At 46.1% G+C, this 26,471-nt stretch overlaps 1 protein-coding gene across 2 annotated transcripts in view; it reads right to left on the reverse strand.

The window, feature by feature from the left end:
* Nucleotides 1–26,471, reverse strand: part of adam19a (ADAM metallopeptidase domain 19a) — a 61,311-nt gene that overhangs the window by 772 nt on the left and 34,068 nt on the right. Inside the window, exons 4-22 of one of the 2 annotated variants that reach the window (XM_027003781.2) lie at nucleotides 22,970–23,045; nucleotides 19,858–19,934; nucleotides 16,789–16,972; nucleotides 14,143–14,208; nucleotides 13,496–13,567; nucleotides 13,136–13,302; nucleotides 12,406–12,490; nucleotides 10,409–10,551; nucleotides 10,090–10,267; nucleotides 8,418–8,507; nucleotides 7,459–7,654; nucleotides 6,092–6,200; nucleotides 5,562–5,766; nucleotides 5,171–5,248; nucleotides 4,024–4,132; nucleotides 3,039–3,180; nucleotides 2,076–2,172; nucleotides 1,695–1,937; nucleotides 882–1,063 (exon numbers count right to left, since the gene is read on the reverse strand). In XM_027003781.2, coding sequence (XP_026859582.2) covers nucleotides 882–1,063; nucleotides 1,695–1,937; nucleotides 2,076–2,172; nucleotides 3,039–3,180; nucleotides 4,024–4,132; nucleotides 5,171–5,248; nucleotides 5,562–5,766; nucleotides 6,092–6,200; nucleotides 7,459–7,654; nucleotides 8,418–8,507; nucleotides 10,090–10,267; nucleotides 10,409–10,551; nucleotides 12,406–12,490; nucleotides 13,136–13,302; nucleotides 13,496–13,567; nucleotides 14,143–14,208; nucleotides 16,789–16,972; nucleotides 19,858–19,934; nucleotides 22,970–23,045 — 2,499 coding nt within the window. Of the gene's footprint in view, nucleotides 1–881; nucleotides 1,064–1,694; nucleotides 1,938–2,075; nucleotides 2,176–3,038; nucleotides 3,181–4,023; nucleotides 4,133–5,170; nucleotides 5,249–5,561; nucleotides 5,767–6,091; nucleotides 6,201–7,458; nucleotides 7,655–8,417; nucleotides 8,508–10,089; nucleotides 10,268–10,408; nucleotides 10,552–12,405; nucleotides 12,491–13,135; nucleotides 13,303–13,495; nucleotides 13,568–14,142; nucleotides 14,209–16,788; nucleotides 16,973–19,857; nucleotides 19,935–22,969; nucleotides 23,046–26,471 lie in introns of both variants that reach the window. The other variant, XM_027003780.2, reaches the window with a different exon arrangement.

The raw sequence follows: 26,471 nt of genomic DNA on the forward strand, positions 1-26,471 counted from the left end.
TATTGTGCATCTCTCACACGCTGACCTTGGCTCAGTCTAAACTCTTTCCTCCTTCTCCATTCCAATCCCATCTGTGCCCACACAGGCTGAAGGGAAATAATAATGGCGCCCTCCCACACCTGCCTGCACGCACACGAACACCCGTCACGGGACAAACGCCCCCGCCGAGCTCATCAGGACCCAATCCAGCTCCTGAAACAAGAGCCAGACTCTTTCGAGCCTGCCGCCGCACACCGGCGATCATTCGCTGTTGCGGATTCCTCCTTATGAACCGTACGTCCATAACAAATCGATATTCCGTTGGCCAGTTCGCGAAGGCCGAGGCCAGCCCAGGAAAACCTTCTGCGACTTCCCCCCCCCCCCCCCTTCCTTTTTCTGAAAGCGGGCAGGGAGAAACGGCGCCCTCGTCTGCGTCAAAGGAGAGCTTCCGAGCGGAGCCTCGCTCCTGTGCGGAGAGGCATTAAGCGGCCTTACAGGCTTAAGCTCTACAGGCTGTATCTGGAGAATTAAGTGTGATATGATGACGCTTTTCTGCGGGGAGATAACAGAAAGGCGTGGAGCCGCTGTGGGGACTACAGTAGAGGGCTCTGGCGACGCCTCTTTTGAAAAGACTTCCATAGGTTGGTGGCCGCCAGGTTATCCGGAGTTATTCAAGTGTTGTTTTGGTGCAGCAGCATGAAAGGACTCCACCCCCTCCAACTAGGTCAAGGATGGCAGATTGTACCCGTGACCCGTCGAGTGACTTATCTGATTATGTGTCCGGTACGTTCGCGCTTAGCCCAAGGACATTCTTGAATTAAATAAGGCAGAAGGAAAATGTCACATTTGTTACCAAAAAGAACGAAAGACTACTAAGACTTGTGTGGTGAGTACTTTCGTACCTGAGTACTTTGAGAGGGGGGATGGTGGTCACCTTGCCCACAGGCTTGGGGCCCATAGTAGGGGGCATCATCACCAGCAGACCCCCACCTGACGGCCTGGTTGGCGTTCCCCGAGCGGGGCTCACAGGAAGGGGCCTCTGGGGCGGGGTGGGGGAAGGCTTGGGCTGCAGCTGTGACACCACCTGTGGGAGGGAAACGGGCAGAAAGTGTGATTCAGAACAATCAGAAAAGGCTGTAAAATACTGTCCTTTGCCCTGAGCACCATCCAGATCCATGACAGTTGAAAACAGACTTTAGAAAACGGTGTGTCGAAACAAACGCACACTGATGTAGCTTCGCACGGAAGACGTTTCCACAGACATGCACCTGCTTTTCTGTGGCATTCAAGATCATTTGGAGAGATCCATCATAAATACTACAACACACATCACCAGCCCTGACTAGGGTTTTCATAAAGCACAAAGAACGCTGGGTTTTTTTTCGTTTTCTGATGCAGCTTTTTTTAAAGGCTGGGGCTCCAGTGGCCTGTACAAATGAATGTTCCCCTGCTGTACCCTTCTGTTTCACTTCATAAACGGTGTGATGATGATCAGATGAAGTAGATGCACTTAAAGAGGAGGAAGATAAAACTACGGGCTGCACTGCGGGCCCTGGACTGGAGCTGTAAAATCTCTACTTTGAAGGTAAAAGTGATCTGAAGGCTGCCGCACTTGAGGGAAACTAGCCTCTGGGGGCTCTATGCCGGAAGGGAGGGCTGCTCAGTGAACCTGTCGGAGCGAATGAAGGAGCATGCCATTCAATTGATGCCCTTACCGGCGGGCTGCGCGTGGGGTTGAGGGGCAGTGGCTTCCTGGGCGGGCTCAGTTTGGGAGCAGAGGGGCTGGACTTCGCCGCCTCCAGAGGTCTGCTGATGGGTGGGGGAGGCCGAGGCACTTTGACATCACGGAGATGGGGAGAAGGGGCAGGCCGGAGGGGCCGGACGATGTTGACCGGCTGGGTGCCATTGGAGGCGGGACCTGGTCGGAGGGGAAGCACCTCCTTGCTGGTGTGAGGTAGCTGTAGAGGGCAATGGAACAAAAAGTACAGTCTGCCTTATTAGTGGTCTGCATTATCAGATAGTCACTAGACAGTAACTTGTAACAAGACATTAATCATGAGAGCTGATGGATCCATAAACCTGAGGCTTCTCCTAACCTTAAGATTTGTAGTTTTGTTGGGAGGGCCAACAACCTTCAGATGGAAGGCTGGATTTAATTGTCCATTCTTCCCCTTTTCTATGGAGCTCGCACGTCTACTGAAGGAGGACAGCATGCACACATACACGCACGCGCACACACATGCACACACACATGCACACACACACACGCGCACACACATGCACACACACATGCACACACACACACGCGCACACACAGAGTTTCATGTGACAGGGAAAAGTACGTCAAAAGCACATTCAGTTCATTTCACAGGACTCTGCTGAAAAGGGCTGACATTTTGAGGGCTGAGTTTTTCAAAAACATTTTTTTTTTCTGAACACAAATTAACCTCTTAATGGTTTGTGAAAGCCAATGGCACAGCTCCTTTTCAGAAACCAGACAATATTGCAAACTCTCAACAAAATCGGTGAGACATATCTAGACAAATTTTTAAGGTATGAGAAAGTGCATTGGGAACCTATGTGGTAGACTGAAGTGTGTGTGTGTGTGTGTGTGTGTGTGTGTGTGCTTCCGTGCACTTAAGAGTAGATTAATAGAATAAGTCCACTCACTGAAATTATTCTCCACCACGCACCTTCAATGTTACATATAGACAGCATGCAGACCTGTTAAAAGACTCAGACACTTCCGAGTCTTGTTTCCAGCGTGAATACTTTGAAAGCTCCAGGTTTTCATTACCAGTCCCTGCCTCATTGCCCCACCCCCTCTAAGGGTTGGGCCCCACCTTGCTACCTTAATAGCAACCTGCTGCAGGTTAGGCTCCACCCCTCTAAACTTTACTGTCTGGCAGTTTCTGCTGCAGTGCCCACGCCACAATATGATTCAGGTTTGTGTTTTTTTCTTCTTCTTTCCAAAAATCTGTCATAAGCTTCCTCAATCAAACATCTGGTCTCCCCATTTTCTTGAGAGGGCAACTTTAATTCTGTTGCTGCTGAAATACCTGCTGGCTTTGGTCTTCTCCCTCTGTGACAGCCACTTGTGGTAATAGGAGGTCTTGATCTTGATGCAGTAAAAAGCAATGAGAACAGCAGGGATCACGACCAGAAAAGCAAAGAGCAGACCAGTAACCAGCCCCACCTGGCCTGGGAAGCAGGACAAAATACGGAAAGAGATGTTTCAGACAGACTCGGCATACCACTTCTGCTGAGACGTGAAGACATCTTAATATAACAGAGCACTTGCAATCACTATATAACGCTATGACCAACCATAGTTTATATTACAAAGAGAGTTTTATTTTTTTTAAATCATCTGAGACATGAAAAAGCCGTGAGCTGGGCAAGAAGGGAAAGAGGAGGAAAGATGGAGATTAATGCTGAAGGTGACATTCTGATAAAAGGTAAGTGTGAGAGAAAAAGAATCAGAGAGACAGTCAGAAAGGCTGAGGGGAGACAGAGGCGCAGATATGCCAAGAAGATATAGTGAGATAAATGTTTGGGTGAGAGAGAGAGAGAGAGAGAGAGGAAGAGGATGAAGGACAGCATGAAAGAGGATGAAGCTGAGGCTAGGAGAGAGAAAGGAGCAGGAGCCGGAGTGAGGTAGGGAGCGAGGGGAGGGGAGTAAGGCGCGAAGGGGGGAGAGTAGGGGTCGAGGAGAGGAGAGTAGGGGCGAGGGGAGGGGAGTAGAGGAGAGTAGAGGGTAAGGGGAGGAGAGTAGGGGCGAGGGGGGGAGAGTAGGGGCGAGGGGAGGGGAGTAGAGGAGAGTAGGGGGCAAGGGGAGGGGTGTAGAGGGGGAGGGGAGAGGAGGGGAGTAGGGGGGAGGGGAGGGGAGTAGAGGAGAGTAGGGGGCAAGGGGAGGGGTGTAGAGGGGGAGGGGAGAGGAGGGGAGTAGGGGGGAGGGGAGGGGAGTAGAGGAGAGTAGGGGGCAAGGGGAGGGGTGTAGAGGGGGAGGGGAGGGGAGTAGGGGGGCAGGGGAGGGGAGCTCACTGTCATACTCCACCGGGCCGCTGTCCACGCTTCCTCCGAGCCCCGGTTTGTCACAGAAGGGCGGCGCCCAGCCTCGGTTACAGTGGCAGTTCCTGTTGCTGTTGCACACCTGTGTATGAATTCATCAGAGATCTCCCTCAGTCAAACGCACACAGATCTCCATTCGGTGTGAAGTCTGTCCTCTTCACTACAGTGGTTTTCCTTTGCACTACAGACGTCTTCATTAGAGGAATGGTCCGTTACTTTATGGGACACTGGCAATAAACTTGTTACCTTAATGCCACGTGGGTGCACGAACATGAAACGATCAGTTAGTATACAGACATAGACATCTATGAGCTGTTGCAGTAAAAAACCTACATTTTAGTAACTTTCTTTTTAATGGATTTTTTTTAATGCAGAACAGGTTTCATGCCTAATATAACCCCAAATCCAGAGGCCTACACAGAGCAAAGCCAAGGCCTGAGCTGGTGCTATAATGCTCTATAATGCTCTATAATGCTCTATAATGCTCTATAATGCTCCAATGCGCTTGCTTACTCTGGTCCCCATCTGCACTCTCTCCTAAGCCGCACGATCAATAGGAATCAAATGATAATGCAAATGAATAATAAAGAAGGCTTCTTTTGGTCACAATCCGCTCACAAAGCCCATCCGTGTTTGGCTGCCCTTTCAAAACCTGACAGAGTAAACAAGCGTGAAATAAAGAAATGAGAAAAGGAGGGAAAAAAAAAACAACTAAAAAGAGAATGAGAGTGAAAAGGCGAAGGGATTATGGAAGACGGGGCTCAGTTTCTTCGGTGCTCCCAGGCTGTTTAAGGCCGTTTGACTGAAAAACACACACAAATCAACCGCAGGCTCGGATAATACAAGAAAATGTGCATTTTTGGGAGCGCCACTCAGAGTAGCAGCAGCAGCAATTGCAGCAGGGCAGCGTGGGGTGGGCATGATGGGCTCTGGAGGGGTGAAATTCAGCCTCAGTCTCAGTCAGGGCTGAGACGAGTTTAGACAGTGTTTATGGTGTCATGGAGCAATCGAGTTCATTCTCATTTACGTCAGAGTGCTCTAATAAAAGTAGGGGCCAGTTATTACACAGTCATTTGAAATTCATGAGCCAAGCGCAGAGTACTTAGGAAGCAGCCCTCACCCCATGCTTATTGCAGCGAGCTATACAAGCCTCCAGCTCAGAGAAAGAGGCGTTTTGGCACCGGCGGTACTTGCACACCTGGAGGAGCACAAAGAAACACGGATTTAATATGTATATTTTTACATACAAATTACATTCAGCTATATTTTTACATTCAAAGTATCTTATCAAGGTACCTCATAATAACCTTATCAAGTTATTATGAAGTAATCTATATAATCTGAAATGGCTCTTTTGTTCTTTTACGCTACTATATATGGGCCAGGAGTTCCAAAACTGGACTCATCAGGTCACGACTTCGAGTCAACCTCTGGCCTCGACTCCACAAGCCCGCCTACCTGCACTAACCTCCACTAAGTAAACACACCGAGAGGAACGCCATTCCACCTGCCTTGCCCTCGCCACACTTGGTGCCCGTCATGACGAGGCCGGGGTCAGGGAGGTCACCCTGGCCGTCCTGTGTGCTGTACACGTACGTGCCGCGGCACTTCACCTCCATGCCATCCGTGCGGATGGTGGTGTCGATGGACACGGCGTTGGTGCCCTTGGGCTTTTTGGCAGCGCTGTGGCACTGGATCTTGCCGCACTTGGCATCGCTGTTGGAGATGGAACGGCGGGCGACACGAGAGAGAGAGAGAGCAAGTGAGACACTTTTTTTTTTTTTTTTTACGCGAGAAGAATTCCGGTTTCTCCTCATTTGTCTTCTGTAGAAGCAGGCATATAATCAATCCGATTGCTGGAAATAATGCCATATCCCTGACACGGATTTTCCAGGTTTTGCTGCGGAGAGACATGTACTAAGCTCTCCTCCATTATCTGCCTGTAACTGAGGAATGAATAGCGTTAAATGAACAGAAAAGGTGAAGTACAGCAATCAGCGCTCACTCCAGCCCCAGCCCAGCACGCAGCCGTTCACCTCACCTCTTCTCACACTTCACATAGTGGCCGTGCGCGTCCTTGCCGCAGTTTCCGAAGGCATTTCCTGCCGCGTTAACATCCTGGAAGCAGGCATCGTGTGCTGGCCGCGCACCTGGACAAACCATGCTCACTTAATCACCCCGAGTCCACTACACAACCCCATCCATTCATTTAATACACTACAGATAAGATAGTCAGTCTAAGGGGATTTGCTGCTTCCGTTCAGTGCTTTAAAGGGGTCTAAAGACTGTCTGCTGAGGGGAGACAGATTGGAAACTATGCTGCATTCTTCCTAGTGTCATAAATCAAGCCTAAATCATTTTGTAAACTTAGGACTTCTGCAACATGCTTGCACCGTCCTCAATACTGCATGTGTCAGATCCGAAATATCGGCTCCACAGCCAGCTGTGCGTATAGGACCCAACCTGAGGCTTGCAGACATGAACATGGATGCCTGAGTTGACTGAGGCCCAGAGGCAGGTGGAGCCGGGATCAGCCTCCATCACACACAGCTAGGCAGCAAGGCCCACAAAAGCCCATGAGCTTGCAATTAGGAGCTGGGACAAACTGGGGTGGGTGGGGGATTTCTGTGCACGATCCAAACAAATTGATTGATGCACGCAAGATGGAGCTAAATCGCCAAATTGCGAATCTAAATTCCTGATGGGTCGGCCCTGCAGGTCCCTTCTGGTGTTTGTAAATGGATGTCACATGACCGGGCAGAGTGACCCCAGCTCAGCAATCAGCCGGCGGAGGGACGGGGCACGCCAGCTGTACGGCAATGTCAGGATATGACTAGCCCTCATTTCAACAGCTGTCTGCACAATAGAACCCAAAGAAATTTAAACAAGCAAGTTTGAATTGAGCTCAGTGACCGGGAGACAGCAGACAGTAATACCAGCCCAACGCTCCATGCAAACCTTTAATGTTTGTGCATGCGGAAGTTGTGAATTGTAGTATGTTTTTGACTGTAAGGCTTGTTAGAAAAATTTCAGTTAAAAACAAAAATGGTAGGTCTTTTTTTTTTTTATACATCTTATACATGATTGAAATAGAGTAGTCACAGATTCTATATCTTCTATCTCTCCCATGCTTTCTCCCATACAAATGTATAAAATTGTTTTATATATATATATATGTGTGCATATTCATATTACTGTTATTTATATTACTTTGCTATTAATATTTTGTACTTCACTCATATTATCTTTGAAAGTGATATTAGTGTACTACTAGTACCCTCACAGTATAAAAGTAGCTGCAACAAAAAGGCACGTAATGTATTTTGAGTAGGCGATTCCCCCCCCACACACACACACACACTAAGCCCTTCGTTTAAGAAGTGGGGTTGTATGAGCGGGGCTTCTCACCGTATCCCCACAGCTGCAGACACTGCTGCTCATGGGTCAGGCACATGCCGTTGTAGCAGTAGGCGTGGTTGTACTGGCAGGAGGTGCTGTCCAGGAGGTAGACGTTGGCAGGGCAGTAGGGCGAGCCTCCCGTGCAGTACTCGGGAAGGTCGCACACACCGGCGGCGCCGCGGCACAGGGTGCCCGCCTGCTTCAGCTGGGGGTTGCAGGGTCAAAGGGTCGGTCATATTTGCACGATCCCATTTGTTTCCCTGTCAGCTCAGACTGCACACCCCTTGGACTCTTTATTAAAAGCCTGGGTACTTTTACCCAGAAGCCACTTTATGAGGTGCGCCTGTCTTATAAGTACACAGTTACACCCAGCTGGCCATCAGTTGACAGCACAGTTCATCAGACAACTTCCGTGTTTTTCATCGTCAGCGGATATTATTTGTGTCGTAAACCTTTCTAAACACAGCGGTAATTCGGGTACGGTAGAGGCACGGTTGTGGGCATTGTGTTGGGACAGGTTTCTCAAGCACTGCAGTGTCTAAGGTGTAAACCTGTGCCAGGGTCAGTGCTGGGTTCAGAGGGAGATGCTATCCAAAAATATGCTAGCCAGCCAAGAATGGCCCTGTGCTCAGAAACGCTCCACCGGTTAAGGGCTAGAGCACAGCCTCCGGAAACTGTGCAGAGCAACAGATGGGATATACACTCTAGCTGTCCACCTGCACACCCTGCTTACAAGGTAAAGTGAGTGATGAGTGTATATATTGTCAATGTAAAAGAAAGCACACCGGGAGAAGACATACAGGAATAAAGGGGAATTGTAGGTGATATAGTAACTAAATGTGTGAGAGAGACTCAGAGAGACAGGGGGAGAGTGATACAGAAGTGTAATAGGAGCTGGAAGAGAAGGAGAGACAGGGCCCCGAGCAACGAGAAGCAGAGACATGAACAGAGTGATGATAGCTGGACACCTTGCAGCCTTCACAGCAGACCCCATGAGCACACTGCGCGTCCTCCTTCAGAGTGCAGTTGCTGGGATGGCAGCAGTCATTCGTGCATTCCTGTAGGAGGAGGAAAGCAGACACACACACACACACACACACACACACACGCGCGCGCGCGCGCGCACACACACACGCACGCACACACACACGCACACACACACGCACGCACACACGCACGCACACACACACACGCGCACACACGCACACACACACGCACACACGCACACACACACACGTGAGCCACCACTCTGCTTTTGTTATAGGCTACTGAAGTGCATGAATGTGTGACCCTGTACCCACACAGTCAGCTATTTAGAACAAGTTATTCAGAGACAGCACAACACTTATCCAACACGTGCACACGCGCACACACACACACACACACACACACACACACACACACACACACCACCTGCACGTCGACTGTGGGTAGTGAACAGGACAATTTTGATCACTGTGTCAGGGCAAACAGAGGCCAAGAGGGAGAAGCTGGCATTCTGGAAAGTGGTACGGGGGGACTATGATTCACCGCAAGCTTTTGACAGCCATCAGTTAAATGGCCAAAGTGGATCTATGGTAGAGGAGTACTCACTGTAAAATACACGGGGGAAACGCAACAGGTTTGTGCCATGTATGTACATATGTGTGTGCAAACGTACACGCCCGCACACACACACACACACACACACACACACACACATACGTTAGCACCTCTGCAAGCGTTCTCTCTGACATGTGCTCAAAAGAAAAAGAGCAGGTGTTATAAATAGTGACAGACTAAGCACAGTCAGGACTGCAACCAGCGCCGAGCAGGAACGACGCCAGCAAATCTGTCGTCGCAGGCGGCCAGCAGGGCGGCCGAAATAGGGGCGCGTGCCCAACGGCTGTGGAGCGTGGCTCACGGCGCACACACTAATGTCCTCACAACCCATCCTACAGATAAGCCTGCTGGATCCTGGCGAGTGTCGTCTCTGGAACAGTCGCACTTCCGCTAGCCTCTAGGTTGCCCGCTGCTTCTCCGAAGCTTGTAGGCAACACCCTCTCAGTACGACAGGGTGGAGTATACAACACTCCTGTAAAAGCCCAGGTGTTGACGCTTAATTAGGACAGAGAGCCGCTGCCCGTCTACCTACCCCGGACGGCAGCATGTCTGCCCTCCATATGAATTATGACAATCGGGAAATCACATCTTTGCAGGAAGATGAGATTCTCTTCTTTCCGACTTGTGTAACTCACCGTTTTGATTCTACTTTTGAGTTTTACAGGTTGCGAAAGTGATCTGGATAATATGTGATTTTCCACTTTTCGCCAAATGTTTGCCAAAAAAAATCCCCGGACAAATAATCAAATCTGAGAATTTACACATAAATATTCCCGTGCAAATGAATGAGCATGCAATCAGACTGTGAAATTGCTTTTCATCATTTCTTCCCAAGTACAATAATTGCTTACCCTTTGTTTATAATTACAACCCAAGTCAATTTTTGTGCTTAAAATGAATTCATAAGCTATTTGTATATAATCATATATACAGATCTAATCATAACATCATCTATTTACATAACCCACGATTTTTTACCACAATTATCAAAGTCGCCTGCGATATCACACATATGCATTGTGTGTGTGCGGAGCCCACCTCTGGTTCTCCGCAGTCGCACTCCTCGCCCTCCTCCACGAAGCCGTTGCCACACCTCTTCCCCCCGACCAGGTCCTTCATGTTGGGCATGTTGAAGAGGCACATCCCCCCTCCTTTCTGGAAGTAGTTGTACAGGTCCTTTTTGCTGCATTGGCTGAACACCTTGGGGAAGGGGTGCCTGTGGGGTGCATGAAGTGGTGTGTTAAGCGCTAGAGGCTTGGCCAGGTCCAGGGCCCAGGGTCCAGGGTCCAGGGCCCAGGCCCAGGGCCCAGGGTCCAGGGTCCAGGGCACAGAAGGCGGTGCAAGGGGGCACTCTTACCCCGTGGCGGCAGCCATCACGCAGCCGCCCTGCTCGGCGCTGGCCTCCACACAGCAGCCTTCGTGGTCGTGGCTCATACCGAAGTTATGGCCAATCTCATGGGCCATGGTGGCAGCTGCCCCGATGGGCAAATCCGAGTGGTCCTGCAGGAAATACAGCATACACTGTAAAAACTGAGTGTGTAATGCTTCCTGACAAATAGTCTATAGTGAATCGTCCGGTGCGATAAAGCAGTTGAGGGGCTTTCTGAAGACATGGAGCGTAAAACTGACAGCATGGGACATCTCTCATAAACTATAGGAAGCATGCTCAAAGGCTTTCCAGGCTGCTAAAGTGATTCTTAAACACACAACCTCCTCAGAGATCTGGGTCAGCTGCTGCGCTCTCAACTGGTCTGTGTTAGGAAAATTCCAGAGCTGTATGTCCATCATTCCTGGATCCCTGCAGGAAACGCTTGTGCATCCATATGGGATATATATATAGAGAGAGAGAAATTTCTAACTAATTGTTTAGTTAGAACAAATTGACCATTTGGCAATTAGACAGTTCTACATCCATCATATGTTATTTGCAGCCTCTGGGAATGGACAGGCACTATGGGAAGCGCAGCCGCTTGGAATATGCCGCCGGCGGTGATTAGGTTTGGGGAAATTACAACATATCCCTGTGCAATTAGAGTCCATTAGAGCTGGAAGGTCCGCTTAAGAGTCTGAGGGCGTTGCCCCGCCTACGGGCTGGCTACATACCTTGGTCATCTTTCCCTGATCAGGTTTGATTCTTCTTTTAATAGTGTATAAACTAAATCCTCTGTGTGAGACTTTACTGCCATTAAAAATTTTCTCGAAGGAATAAATCATAAAATCATCCCTGCCATAATCATTAACAAAATGATATTCGGTTTACATAATATTTAAGTGGTCGGTTACATTCATAATTGTTCTTATTTGTGCAGAAATTGCCTTTATACATTCAGTGTTTATTACAGTGTCTAACTCCCTCAGACAAACTGAGTAATTTCTCTAAGGGAGTTTGAAAGAAAGCTGGCTATGCCCTCGCTTCACTGCCTTAAAAGATGAGCAGTTGTCATTCCCATTTCTAATAAGAGATTTCTAAGAGAACATGAAACAGTAACAACAGATCTGCTCTCATAGTTAAAAAAGGGGAAAAAAACTTCAGATTATTGTGTTGTGTTCGTTCGTCATCTGGATCACAGACATATTGGGAGCTGCATTATGTTTATCATAAACTGTTAAGGACAAGGTTTCGATATGCCTTACTTGTGGGAGGTTATTATGGCAATGAAACAAAAAAACACACTTTCTTCTGCCTCTGTCTCACATTCACTGCCTCACTGACTCTCACACTCACTCACACAGCCACACACGAACTCACATGCTTGATCATATACTCACCCACTGACACACACACCCACCCCCTCACGCCCTCATACACACACTCCGTGATACGCTCACATGGTCAAACCCTCGCTGACACATTCACTCACATAATCACTCACACACACCCGCTGGCTTCAGTGTGGGGCGAGAACAATGATGTACAGATTTTTTAGACAGCAGCCACGTCATCTCAGCTTAGTGCACAGCACACACACATACACACACACAAAGCACCCTACCTTTCAATATTGAGCATTTTAGCGTGCAGCACATATGTAAACACTGCCTCCGTGACAATTTTGAAATGGACCTGATTTGTCCAACAGCCATTTGTCCAACTGACTATTGCTTGACCACAGTTCTTCGTTAACACAACTCTGGCCACTTTTAGCGCAAGTCACGGACTAGTTACGTCCAATTAATATTCCGTACCACTCTCCTCTCTATGGAGTTCTTTAATAAAGCACATTAAAGCCTAATCAAGGGTGTGGGAGATAGTGATCTCGTAATCAGATCGATTGTACATCAGAATCACACACATGCACAAACACACACATGCTCACACAACAGTCCACGAGGTTTTGTCTGTTACTGTCTTACCACGTTGATGCCACCAGAGTTTTCCAGACTGCACATGCCTTCAAGGGGCGCCATGCCAATGGTGGTGCCCCTGAAGATCATCCCTCTGGCAAGGAGGAGACAAGAACATCTAAGAGTTATAGTCCGATCTGTGATGCGAGGGAGCAGAATTTACTGATTGGATGTAAGAATGTGGAAGATTTCTTGAAAGCTGAGTGCTCTCTATGTGTGTGTGTGTGTGTGTGTGTGTGTGCGTGTGTGTGTGTGTGGTATCAATCAAAAGTTTGAGCACAACTTGCTGAAAGATGTTTTTTTCCCAAGTTGCTAGTTTCTGTAAATAGGCTATTATAAAATGAAAGGGCATGAACATATTATAATATTCAAAACCCTAAACACTGGAATTAACGAAACCATATTAAAACAAACAAACAAAAAAAACCCCCCTGAAAACCCCTGAAAATTGTTTAGAAATGCCAGATTCTTCAGAACAGCCTTCATCCTCCTTTAACTTAACAGCTTCAACACACAAGAGATTTGTTTGAATTTCAGCTGTACATTATTATCATTTCAGCAGTCTTTTAATTGAGCTGTGGTTGTCCATGAAATGAAAATATTTATATTTTCACACATCCTTTTTCAGCAGTTACACACAAGAACACACAGGTACACAGACAAGCAGGTAAACAACTCAGCAAGTCTACTCCAAAGCCTGTGTAGAGCTGCATGTTTGAGGTTAGAGGTTGGGACTGACGTGAGGAGCTGGGCATTGTCGTGTTTCTTGCGGGACTTGAGCTTCTGCCTCCACTGCAGGAAGGACCACAGAGTGGCGTTTGGCTCTTCGTTAATGATGCACTGATCATGCTCCGTCCATACTTCTAAGCCAATCAGAGGGACCCGGATATTCAGGGCCCTGTAGAACTGACCAGTCACAACGCAGTATGTGAGCAATGACATGGCTTACTGATTGCTAACAAACTTATGGGTTATACAACAGAGCAAAATGGATTCAAACATGCAAACGATGTCATAGTTAGAATTACATGTGTTCTGCCCAATGTGTCAGAAAACAAGATAAAACTTGTGCAATAAACTAAAAAATGCTCCCACATACCTTATCAACGTAATTGGCAATTTCCATGATCCTTCGTTTAGTTTTATCAAAGTCCTTGTTTTGTTTTTTGTACTGATAAAAAATAAAGACATGTAAAGTCTTATGAATAAATGTACCTGTAAAGGACCAAGGTAAAACCTTAAATGTAAAATAAAAGTCAAATTTCATCTTATAAGAATAAAAGCTAAATACCAGCTTACAAAAAAAGATGTCAACAGCTTACAAGAAGCAACGCAAAGAGAATGTAGACTGAGTGTTTCACTAGAATTGATATATAAATTATTTACAAGATAAACTGTATATTATATCAATTTGAATGTTATGAGATGCTGCAACATTAACCTGAAGCCTGATCTCCCCATTCTAAACGCTGCTGATTATGAACACTTATTTTAAAAAGACAGAACAAGCGAGAGCGGAAGAGACATAAATAGAGCGGGAAGGAGTGGATCCCCGTTGAAGCCCCACTCCCTTGATTACTGTATTTAAAAAAGCAGTCGTTAGTCTGAAGCCTTTGTTGATATCACATGCAACGGCGGCGCTGGTCCTGGCCTGCGGAGGGACGGGTGGAAGGGGAGCGTGACGTGTTCTCCGCTGTGTAAGCTGCAATTAGCAGAGCAGTGGGTGCAAAGGGATCGCGGCTTTACCAGCGCGTTGTCAGCTACTATGTACAGCTCCATGTACTTGGTGGTGCCCCAGACATTCCGCTTCACCTGTGGAATGGAACAGATTAAGAGTTAAGCTCTTACTCCGCTTGGCTTTCTTTCACTTGTTGGACGCACAGTTCACTGGCATAGACCCACAGTTCTCGCCGTGTGGCGACCGTGGAGCCCTTTAAAAAGCAGATATGAATACGGTAGCGCATGATGTAGGCGGTGCTGGAAAAAAAAAAAAAAAGGCACCACAAAAGCTGCTACTTGAATTAAATAAGACAATCTGGAATGGGATATATATATATATATATATATATATATATATATATATATATATATATATATATATATAAAAAAAGATTTTAAGTGGTCCTTCAAAACTCTTCTCAAGTAGAAATCCATTTTTTCAATTATACTGAATAATAAGAGTGAAAAGCAAGTATTTATTAAGTGGTCCAAACATTTCGTTGGAAAATTGCCATGCCTGCCAGCTGCTGATCGCGCTAGCGCTCTGCTGAAGCCCAGCTGCTGCTCCATTGATAACACCACCCTGGCAGTAAAGAGCTACGCTCAAACCAGCAACCATTCAAAACGCCATTATCTTATTGCCACTTCTATGACAACTACCTTTAGCATTACTGTTTACAAATGTGCAACCTGGCAACCAAGCCCATAGAAAAGGTGACAACTATATGAATAAGCCTTACAGGATTCTTTACTAAAAGTATGTATGTAGATATAAAATCTTGGCAGTCCATTCTATTTTTGAATCTGAGTGCACAAAACAATAGTTAAGTTAAACATATGGATAAAAACCACACACAAGAAATTGCCCACCAGATTCTGAGGCCATTCCACGCAGAGACACTATTATCACCAAATAAACCTTGGCCCATATAAAGAAAAAAAGGTTTGCCCTTTGTATCGTCCACCGACAAGCCAGTGCATCTGAAGTAGGTTTGCATAAAGTAAAATAATCTTTCCCAATTTTTTTTAAAATCTATGTAAATATTCGCTTGCACCAGTATGAATGAAGAGCACAGAAGAGTCAGAAACAAATGGAAGTCAAAATGGCCTTGGCATAAAATCCACTAGACAAAGGCAGTCAGCAGCACAGGGAGTGCTACTGATGCCCTTCTGTCATGCCCCTGTATCCGCATCAACATTCGCACAGCCACCTGCACCGATGTGCCCCGAATGTCTCTGTCCCTGCTCTAATCTGGGGGTCTGATTCTGTCTCACTGTCCCACAGCACAATTTATGCGAGGCTGTTTTCACTGACACGTAATGCAAAGTGTCCCCTCATCTCTAAGCCTCATTAAGTCAGCTGTGGCTAGTCATTTAAAACAGCGCAAGCTCGAGCTAGCGCTATAAAACACGTCGTTCTGAAGACGAGTGAAAGACGTTAACTCGTCCAATTTGCATAAATGAGTCATTTATTCACACTTGAAGTGCATGAAGAATGTTCCCAAAACAACAGGGCATCTAAACTGAAAGTTGCTTTGGCTGCAAGTATGATCCAGTCAGTGGTAATCTCGCGTGTAAGTGGCTCTGCTGTATGTGTAAAGGTCCTGGGGGTGTTTCATCATTCACAACTGAATATCGTTTGGATTTTCTCATCAGCATCAATGAGAGCAACTGTGAAGAACTTTCTGGCGTCTATATTTTTGTCGCGTAATGATCTGTTGCTTTCGTGGGGTTTCAGGGAGCCAAAACAAACAGCAGACCAAAGCACTGTTCATTAACTTAAAATGTCTTCATCATAATGTCATGTTTGCTTTTCTCCAAAGAGCCTAAATGACTTTACCCAGCAGACTAGATTGCATATGACATATTAAAGCCATTTTAGCAGGCAAAAACATGGGGAACAGGCCCATCCTATTTACTGGCTAATAGCCAACCCTACACTGCTTATTTCAGGGAGAAAAACACATGAGGAGCTTGTGCTCCTGTAAGGAGATGGTATTACTGTCAAAGCAGGTGCAAAAAGGATAAGTGGACCAGACCCGAGGTGGCCCGCTCCCGACCAATCAGTAACCTGCGGCAGGCTCTACGTCGACCCCAGTGCCTGATCAGAGGTGAGGCGGGACCTAGGGCTCTAGCCCTGCGGTGTAAGTCCCTTCTGGGGTTATTGTGACGCGGCCCAGCCGTGGCTAAAAACAGCACACGGTGAATCTCAGAGCAAGCGCCTCTCCCACCCAGCAAAACACAACCGTTCACATACACAAGTAGCTTCGGTTCAATAAGACCACAACCCTGGCAGCGTGCAGAGCCTGATTAGACTGTCACTCAGCCGTGCACAGGTGGGATGGTCTCTTCGACTACATCACATACGAGAGGAGCCACGAAACACAACAGACGAGACTGGAGTTTGACAACGATAATGACTCATTTTTATGGGTCCAGAGACATTCACAGATGGAAAATATTGAACAGGTCTGCTTGTGCTTCAGAATAGCGGTTTTTCAAAAGATCTCCTGCAAACATCCATCTAGAATGCTGTGTGTGCACATGTGTGTCCAAGCCACACTGGCAGGCCCAGCAGTTTAATGTGGTACAAAGAGCATTTTTAAGAATCAAATTTTCTTTTCTTTTTTTAAAAAAAGCTCTGGTTTCTGAACGAGTGTTTTTCATAAATACCCTTTGATGCAAAGGTTTAAGGAGTCCGCTGAACAGGCTCTGGTGTCCAGCCTGGTGGCCATGTCCGCACGTGCCGCCGTTGACTGGCAGGTCATCTGTGTGATAGAAGGCATGATGGAGAATCTCCCGCTCCCCAACCGGTTCCAGGTAGAACGTGTCGCTGGAGTTCAGCACGATCAAGCCCCTGTGAAGGAATCGCTAGAGGTCAAAGGGTGGTGAAAGGCTAGGGACACACTGGCCCAGCCATCAGCTGCCAGACGGCATCAAGCCATTATAGGGTGCCGGCGACACCCTGGGCACTGCCCATTTTCAGTCTGATGCGTTCCGCACTGCTGGCTCTAGTTGGTCCTTGTCGGTGCTGATATGAGGGATTGTGCATGTTGTTGGCAGTTGACCGTGAGGGGGAGGATTTTGATTGGCTGCTCAGTCACGAAATGAGATAATATAGACATAAAGGATTGAAGGTTTTGCATAAATGTATTCTGTGGCACTGTGTCCGGCTCTGCCCAGGCAGTGCACTGACATTGTATTTGGCTACACAGAAGGTAGTTTTGTTGTGCTGACTATCTAGAAAACAGGTGGAAAATTTGTCCTAAACCTGAAGTTACTGTATGCAATTATAACGAAGGAAGAAGCTCAAGGAGAGGAAGGGAGTCACTCAAGACTCAGTAAGCTCGCTAAAAGAACCCTGCACTTTCAGGAAGCAGACATTTCCTTTTGAAATGAGTAAACATAGACTACTGCCCCTACTGGTAGGGGAGAAGCACAGGTCATACATCAACCGTAGTCTGTTTGGTGCGTTGGAGTGTAAATACAGACTGGCGACAAGGGGCGACAGTGAGCAGATGGAAGGTGCTCATCAGTCGCTCGCAGTTGGCGTTATCTCTTCAGTGTCAGGTCGGCACATCCCTAATACTTGGCCGTGACTGTTTGAATGCACGGCATAAAGGATGAGAGGCATTGTGTATGCTGCTTTTCTGGGAGCCATCAGAGGGTGAAGGTTAGGCAACACTAGTAAAAGTAACACAGTGTGTATTGTGGATATGGCTGCTGTAATCGCTGATGACACTCAATTCAGTGTTTAATGGTGGCTTTTTCTGTCCCAACATCTCTCATGCACGCACACACACACACACAGATAGATTGACATACATACCCACAAACAAACATGCAACGCGGTGAAGGGGAATTTTAATAACTTAGTCTTTTAATGGGCGCCGTCGTGACTGGTAATTGCTCACAAGTGAAGTGGGTGCTACTCTAATGGTGGCTGTGTGGTTTCTAAACACAGTCAATGAAAGGTCATTTCAAAACCCCCATCAAGGAGCATCAATTGGATATTCCTCTACAGTAAAAACAAAGTCAGAGGTTAGTGTTTAGATTTCTGAAGTGTCATACGTCAGTATTCACTTAGTTTCACCGACTGCAGCAGCAGAGTTGCGTGGGATAAATCAGGCACACCTGTGTTTCCAGGATCAGTCAGCATTTAAATGAACTCTAGTGTGTCCAGAACGAGTGACTATGCTGACTCCGAATGTGGCATATGAGTTAGCACTAGCTGTGCAGGTCCTAGCACAGTCTAAATGGTCCTTGGCTTTTCACACAGGTCTGTTTCAAGGACTTATAGAGAATAATGCTAAAAGCAAACAAACAAACAAACAAAAAAAAACAAAAAAACAAATAAACAAACCTATCAGTGCATGAAAACAGCTTGTGGATCAAAGGAGTGGTCAAAGTAGGAGAACAGCACAACTCGTGCAAGCAAACAGTGAAAAACAAGAAAGCATGTTTCCAGTAGTCACTGGAGAGAGCAGAAAGAAGGTGGACGAGAGCTGTCTGGATGAGTGAATCCAGCTTCCTGCTGTATCATGTTGTTGGAAGGATGGGAATTTGGCACAAGTAACCTGGGTCCATGCAGCCATCTGGTCTGGGGTCAGTTGTCCAACTCAAGTTTACCCGAGTTTATCCTAAGATAGATGGATCTAACAAGTTTACCTCAGTTTATCGCAATCACACTGAAGTAGGTGAAGTGTTTTAATGTTTTAACAACAAGCAAAATCAATGCTTGTTAACATTCTGCAAATGATAGTGCTTGCTTGTCCGAAGACAAATTTTGTTTATCCTTTAAGGACGAAAACTTATTATTAGAATAATGGCTTCCAATCAGCTGTCTAATCCTCAAATGGGAGAAATTATTCTGAAAATTGCTTGACGCATACTCCAGTCACTGTGGTATTCCAGCCAGGCTTGTTTTGCTTTGAATTGTCTTGGCATGATCCTTATTATGTTTGGAAACACTGTTCTGTTTCATGAATGCCAATGTTTCTAATTCCTCCTTCCATGCTTTAGAGCATTATATACACACTGCCCACTTTCAACTTCAGCGACTCCAGTGGCGTGTCTTCAAAGAAACTGGAGCTACAATGAGAATGAACAGAGCGGCAGTGCAAGCAGCTAAAGCAAATCCAAACCTAGCCGGATTATTCCACTGGTTTTTACCAACAGTCTCAACACTGGCTATTATTAATGAGTGTGTCTTGTTTAATTGAAAAAGCCTCACCAGTATCTCTAGAAACAGGCTCCTGGGGCCTGCACTTAATAATGCTGTCATTTTGATATAGTACCAAACATGTTCTAAAATCCTGAATGGTGAAGGGAACGCCGTGAGAGTGTGAGGCAGGATGGCTCGTACTGTGTTCTCCGTTACTGTGAGTAAAAACTGACACATGGTTTAAGTTCATTAAGTTCATGCCATTTCCTCCAAACTGTTAACCAAGATGGTCAGATATGTCTGCATAGAAATGTTTTCAATTTCATTTCCTATGACCTGCATGTGCAAAACACACACACACACACACACACACGCACACACACATACACAGGCAAACATATTCGTGCATGCACAACAATGCATGCACAAGTTGCATTTTCTTGCATTTTCTATGACCTCAGCTAGTGTAGCAGGTCAACCTCAGATTTGTCGTGCGCCCATGACCAAATGAAGCAAACTTGTCATAGCTTTGTGTCGACCCAAAGAGAATCAAATTACATACAGAATCGAGAATATACCTCACTCCAGAGCATGTGCTCAATGCAGTCCAGGATGAGGGATTGCCCCGAACACGCCCATGATAGAAACAATGGTCCTACACAAAGAGAAATAAAAGAGAGAGACAGGGAGAGGATGAGAGTGTTTTATGATACAGGCTTTAATATCAGGATAGCAGGCCTCGAAATCAATTCAATATGACATGTCTAAATCTGGAATGTTGCTCAGGAAATAGAAAAGAGAGGCTTTTCAACTGGAGTGACATTTGAAGCTAAAATAATCTAGTGGAACAGGCCAATCAATAGCGACTCTTGTGGTGATATTTATAAATCAAACAGGATTTTCTACCTTTCTTTTCCATGCCACTGATGTCTTAGTTGGACCAGGACAGAGTGCTATTATAGACCTTTGACATCTTTTTGGGAAAACTCTCATAACACTCAGTCTCCTGAGCCTTCATCGAACATTTGGAAAGTAATTGCGCCACTTAATTTTCCTGAATCAGATCCAAATTGTGCATGGGTGTGAGTCTTGGGCTATTTAAAGAGCTCCTTCAAATGATCAGAGCGTGAAATTAGCTCATTTATTTGAACAGAGGGGGAAACAAGGCGGGACGCCCATGCACAGCGGACGCACAAATCAGCTGCCACTGGAGACACTGGCTGACAATCTACGCTTCTGAGAATCTCATTGGCTATTCTGTCAGCACCGCAGCAGACGGACTGGCCCCAGCTCCAACAGCACTGCCTACTCATCCCCGCATGTGCACCCAAATGTACACAACTCTTCACGTACGGTCACCCGTGACATATTTGCTTTTGGCATGCAGTGTGCAAGATGCGAATTAGCCTCGTAATTCCACTGAAAAACTCACAAGGCAAAATTTATACACTAAACACATCTCAGATGATCAACTACACGTGGGTAAAGGAGAAAACTGAAGAAACGTAATAAAAACAGTTCTATAACACAATAAATGTTTCTGCTGCTGTATGCTTTCTAAGATTCAGTTCTTTACTGCCTGAAGGACCATGTAACTACCACTCTAGTAGGAATATGTGCATATTTTCAAAAATATTTTAACCTGGGTGCTGGACTTAGAGTAGCTTATGAAAAGAACAAGAATCTGCATGTATTCGAAGCAATGCATGAAAAGTGCTGTGAAAGTCCATGTGTGGCTGCTTTGGTAAAGAGCCTGACATTTATAAGCACAAGGTCACAGGGCCTGATCAGCCTGGAATGGGGAGTGTTGGAAGGTGCAGTGAGATTGCAGAGAAGATTGCATTCAGAGGGATTTTATCAAACATCCAGTTTCCCTATCTAAAGATGCTCGGCAAACCTGCCAATATTTGGCTGTGGTTGTGAATCCAAGGGGTGAATCTCTTAAATCTCTTCAGTGTAGTTAAATGCTAATCCTACGGATCTTTGACATTATTCCCTCCAGATTCAACCTGAATGGGAATCAAATTACATGCCAAGTTAGAGTCAAATGAACTAATTGCCAATCAAACCAAGAGAGCGAATCTGAGCACTGGGAGTGCCCTGTGGGGCCAGTGGCGGGCGGGCCAGTGCCGCGTAGTGCATTAAGAGTGAGCGGCGTCGAAAGAGTGGGCACAGTGTGACTGGACTGGAGGTTTGGAGTTTGGACGAACAGCTGAACACTGGACAAACGCTATGAGGAACCCACAGCTGCCGCGTTGGTAATCTCTTTCTTTATCTTCATTCTCATTTAAAGACACTCCACTAAACTCTGACGTGATCTAAAACATAAAATTGCTATTATAAGAGGTTAACGATTTTTTTCCGTTTAAAAAAATAAATAAATAAGGGGGGTCCGAATCTTTATATCGGGCATACAGAGACGCATCAATGAAATTAGCAGCTGCAGTTTCATACTGGCTTCCTCCAACAGCTGAAGCAGATGTTTCCTAACAAAGAGACTGAGTGCCACACACAGGAAGACACTCAGTATAATGAAGCCAAAGGCCTCACATTTCCTGTGTCCACATGCATGCTGTCGTTTTCACAACTGCAGACCGTGTAATTCCTGACTCGCTTTATGCCGGCAAATTAGACGAGACCTGAATAGGCTTTAATAACTTCTCCTGACATATGAAATTGAATTCTAAAAATATGAAGCTCTGTGTCATGACAGTGTAATTTGCCTGATGCACAATTTACATCCATGTGAACTGCATCTGAAGGGCAACTTTTTCATTAACACTATAAAATCCAACTGCTGCAGCCGAGTAGGTGCATACCAGTGCATGAGTGTACGAGAAAGTCATTTTAATAAGATTGCTAGTAGAGTCATTTAGTGTCAAATAAGTTAGTGAAAATGGCATGCTCCTGCTGTATCAGGTAAATGAAAATGTGGCAACACCAGCAGTAAATTTTGGACCTGTGGCTACATTTAAAATAAAACTTCAAGACTATACGAGCAAAGTATTTTGAACAGTATTTTAAGGGGAACAAGGTGCAGGCTCTCAAAGTCTAATCTCTCTCATCTACGTTCTGAGTTTATCTTTTTCTGGGTAGAAAGTCATGCTGACAAGATTAGGATTAAATTGGAGATTAAGCGCGGCGGCAGAGAGGCCATAACCAGCACCTCATCCAGCAATGCTGCCGTTGTGCGTGTGGTACGCAGGGGCTGCACACCTACTTTGTCTTCCTACAAGCAGACTCCACACATACAGCTTCTCAAGGGCAAGAAGTCAGCATGCACACAGAGCGCGCTGCGCGCTGCACAGCGGCAACATCCGCTATCATCTTAATTGAACCCGGCAGTTCACGCCTTACCAGCGAGCGACAGGAACCCAGGTGAACTTTTTGTGCACCTTCCTGCAAGAGTATGCAATAAACCGTCCCAGGTAAAACTGCACTCAGCAGCAAAAAAAAAAAAACAACAAAAAGAATTTAAAAAAGTAATCAAAAGGAGGACAACAAATGTCGGCTACATCTTTCGAACCGCGTGGTCATGTGATCACGTGGCCCAACTTATGAGAATGATGCCTTTGGGGAGGGAGAAGGGGAGGAGACGTGAGACAGAACAGGAGAAGAGAAGAGAGAAAGGAAGGGGGGAGAGAGAATGAATGAAAGATGAAGATGAAGTGGACCATACATCTTACTTACAGTGTGGTTGTTAGTGAGGGTTATAGGCCGGCCATCTTCATAGTGAGTCATAGAGAATTCTTTTCCCAGAAGTTCCCTGAAACACACACACACACACACACACACACACACACACACACACACACACACACACAAAGACAACTGTTTAATTTTTTGCTCATAAAAATATTTCCACTGAAAAACATCCCATACATTAGAGCATTAATTTCCTTTAATGACATATTTATCACTTGCAATCTTGTTGAACATATTTCCTCCACAGCAGACAAGCAGTACAGCTGCGGACTAATCTAAACAGCACCCTCGGCAAACCCTGTGATTTTGATCAACGCCCCTTTGCTAGAGTGATGAGATATTTTGGCTGCATGCTATTCCCTCATTCCTCAGCCAAACCCATCAGACCAGGAGGAGGACAGCCATGGACATCAAGTTCAGAGAGTTCTGTGTAGATGCGTCCTCTTCACCAGCACTGACTCAAGTTCTGTGCGTGTACACCCTTCTGACTAACACCGATTCCAGTTCTGTGCACATGCGTCCTTTTGACTAACATGGATTCTATATTCAATTGGGAAAGTGAACTACAAAATGCTTCATTTTCCTCTTCAAGGCTGTGAGTGGGTTTCAAAGCAGAGAGTTGCCTGTTCAGAAAGGGAACGGGTCCCAGACACACCTCTCCTCTCCTCTGCAAGTCGTCCCATTACAGGTGAATCCTTTCTCATCATCATGCTCTCACGAAACTGGAGTGTACCCAGAGGAGCCCGGCATAAGCTTCAGTACATTCTCAGGCAGGCTTCAGCACGAGCTTCAGGCTGTAGCTGTCAGGGCTAGGCAGTGGTTAGAGAGAGAAGCACTGGAAAGGGAGGATTGGACACCGCAATCTAATCACCCCATTTATTTCCTTCACCACTCTCTCTCTCTCACTCTCTCTCTCGCACACACACACACACACACACACACACACACACACACACACACACACACACACACACACACACACACGGATTGGTAATGAACACACCCATTACGATCCATACGCACAAGCAAATGCCATACACACACACATAAACACACACCATCTACCATCTCATACTTTCAGGTCAAGCTGTTCTAATTGCAGAGCCTTTCGACTCTGCTGGCTGGACATGGCCAAGCCAGGGATTATGGGCCTCTCTGGCCAAGCACAGCCATGCTGCATCTGCAGGGCGCCCTCTCCCCGCCGAAGCCACAAATCAGTGGGCAGGCCGGGTGCAGCTGGTAGAGGCTGTGGCACCAGTGTGCCACACTGCCCCTCTGGACTAGTCATTAACTGCTAGTGCTGATCCTAATGGAAAATAAATTATACATTGCAGGCTTTCGGCAATAACTGAATGACAAATAGTAGACACTGAATGTTTACAAACCAGCCTATCGATATGAGTGTGTGTGTGTGTCTGTGTGTGTGTGTGTGTGTGTGTGTGTGTGTGTGTGTGTGTGTGTGTGTGTGTGTGTGTGTGTGTGTGTATGTGAGTTAGAAAGGGGGAGGGAGGAAGACAGAGAAAGAGAAAGTGAGAGAGCATAGCATTTCCTGATACATGTTGTACCCATGGGCTGCTCTTTCATTCACAGCAGGTTTAAATCCACAGTAGGTTTCAATCCAATATTCTGCTGTAAATTGTCAAGCTTTCTAAGCAGACAAAACTCAAACATGAAAATGCCACAATCATATGACGCGAAACATCTGAAAGTCTGAAGATGTCTGGGAGATGACGGTGAATGAAAGAATGCTTGCAACATGAATGTAGCAATCACCAGACAACATGACCTTTAGCATCCGACAAATGTGGAACGATGGTTCAACGCCTAACTGGTGTTCCAGCGCGGACTACCACTGTGATTTCAGAGGTGAGTGTGTGTATGTGTGTGTGCCTGTGCAAGCGTGGGTGACTTTGTGAAGAGTTGAGGTCTGTGACATTTACAACAAAAGCACTGCTGTTTACACTGTTTTCATTACGGGAGTATATTTATCTGCCCAATTCATAATATACTTCTCATTTCTGGGGCCATTTGTGTGACCCCCTCTCAAACATTTCCACTAGTCATGCCACTCCAGCATCCAAGACGGACAACGGTGCTAATCCACTGGTCATAAAGAACAATAAACAAAGGAGACTAATACAAATGCCAAAGCTGGGTGCAGCCAGCATTGACTGGCCTCCCAAATGTGCATATCACACCATATCTAATGCAGTACCTAATGAAATATTGGCATTAACTACCATTTGCATATTGCTTTAATGGTTGGCTATGGCGATAGTTAAACAAAATGGTCTGCCCATTTGGCTAGCCCCCAGCACATCGCTCCAACACCAGAACAAAGGACCCAGAATTCACCTCTTCTCAGTCATTCGGAAAAGCCCAGACAATCACTGATTCTGACCAGCTCCCCAATTAGCCCTGGCTTAGAGCAGGAGCTCCCAGAAGCTTCAGGGTAAACAGCCTCATGCTTTCCAAACCCAGCCAGACAGGACACCCAGACAGACAGGACACCCGGCCGGACGGGAGTCGGTTAACGGAGACAAGCAGCCCAGCACAATTACTGCATTTCTCTGGGCTCGCGCTCGCCTGTGGTGGTTCAGGACCAGTTGCCCTGCTTCTAAACCTGTGCTAAAGCATCAAAAACAAGCAGTCACGCTGTTCTCAGAACAGCACACGAGGGAGCACTCCTCCCGACCCAGTGATGGTATGTTTTACTGGTGACCCTCACTCCCAGGTAACAAGTAATAAGAAGACACGAGCAGACACAGACTAATTATCAAAGTCATCAATCATTTTATGTTTCTTCTAAATAAATCCTACTGTAGTTGAAATTCTAAATCTCTGTTGTGTATCAGATTTAATGCGTGCTTCATTGCCAGGTGCTGGAGACTTTATGGATATATTTTATTTATTTATGGATATATTTTTTATGCATGCCAATCTAACTCTAAAAGAACAAGCTTACGCTCAAATATGCATCTAATGTACAGTGTGCATATAAATCGATTATTTCTTGTGGGAGAAAACACCTAGCAGGACCCAGTAGGCAACACTTTGCTGTATCTATTAAATGCTTTTTGTAAACAAAGGAACTATAGAGGAAAGCACAGCTACACATACTTAACGCGTTGTTCCGTGCCTAATTGGACTTCTTTTAGTGTCGTAAGGGAATAACGCTTTTGCGTGACAAAGGTAAACTGAAAGCACATTTGTATTCAACATTCATCATATCTACATACGCCGGCTACATCTTGATTATCTCTGCTGGCCGGCTATTATGGTCCGACGGTAGAGGACAGGTTAGGAAGCGCTGTTCTATTCCAGCCAAAGGGCAAGCAGCGCTACTCTTTGCGCTTCTGCTTTAATGGGTGTGAAAGTATTCCTCAGCAAGCCCCCAGCTCAATATTTCAGGACGTAAGCACTGGCCAGGAGGTAGCGGCAGGTCGAGAATTAAGCTCAGCTCAGCTGATGTAATTCCTTTTAATGA

The sequence above is a fragment of the Electrophorus electricus genome, chromosome 19 (genome assembly GCF_013358815.1).
Source record: "Electrophorus electricus isolate fEleEle1 chromosome 19, fEleEle1.pri, whole genome shotgun sequence".
In the NCBI taxonomy this organism is placed as follows: domain Eukaryota; kingdom Metazoa; phylum Chordata; class Actinopteri; order Gymnotiformes; family Gymnotidae; genus Electrophorus; species Electrophorus electricus.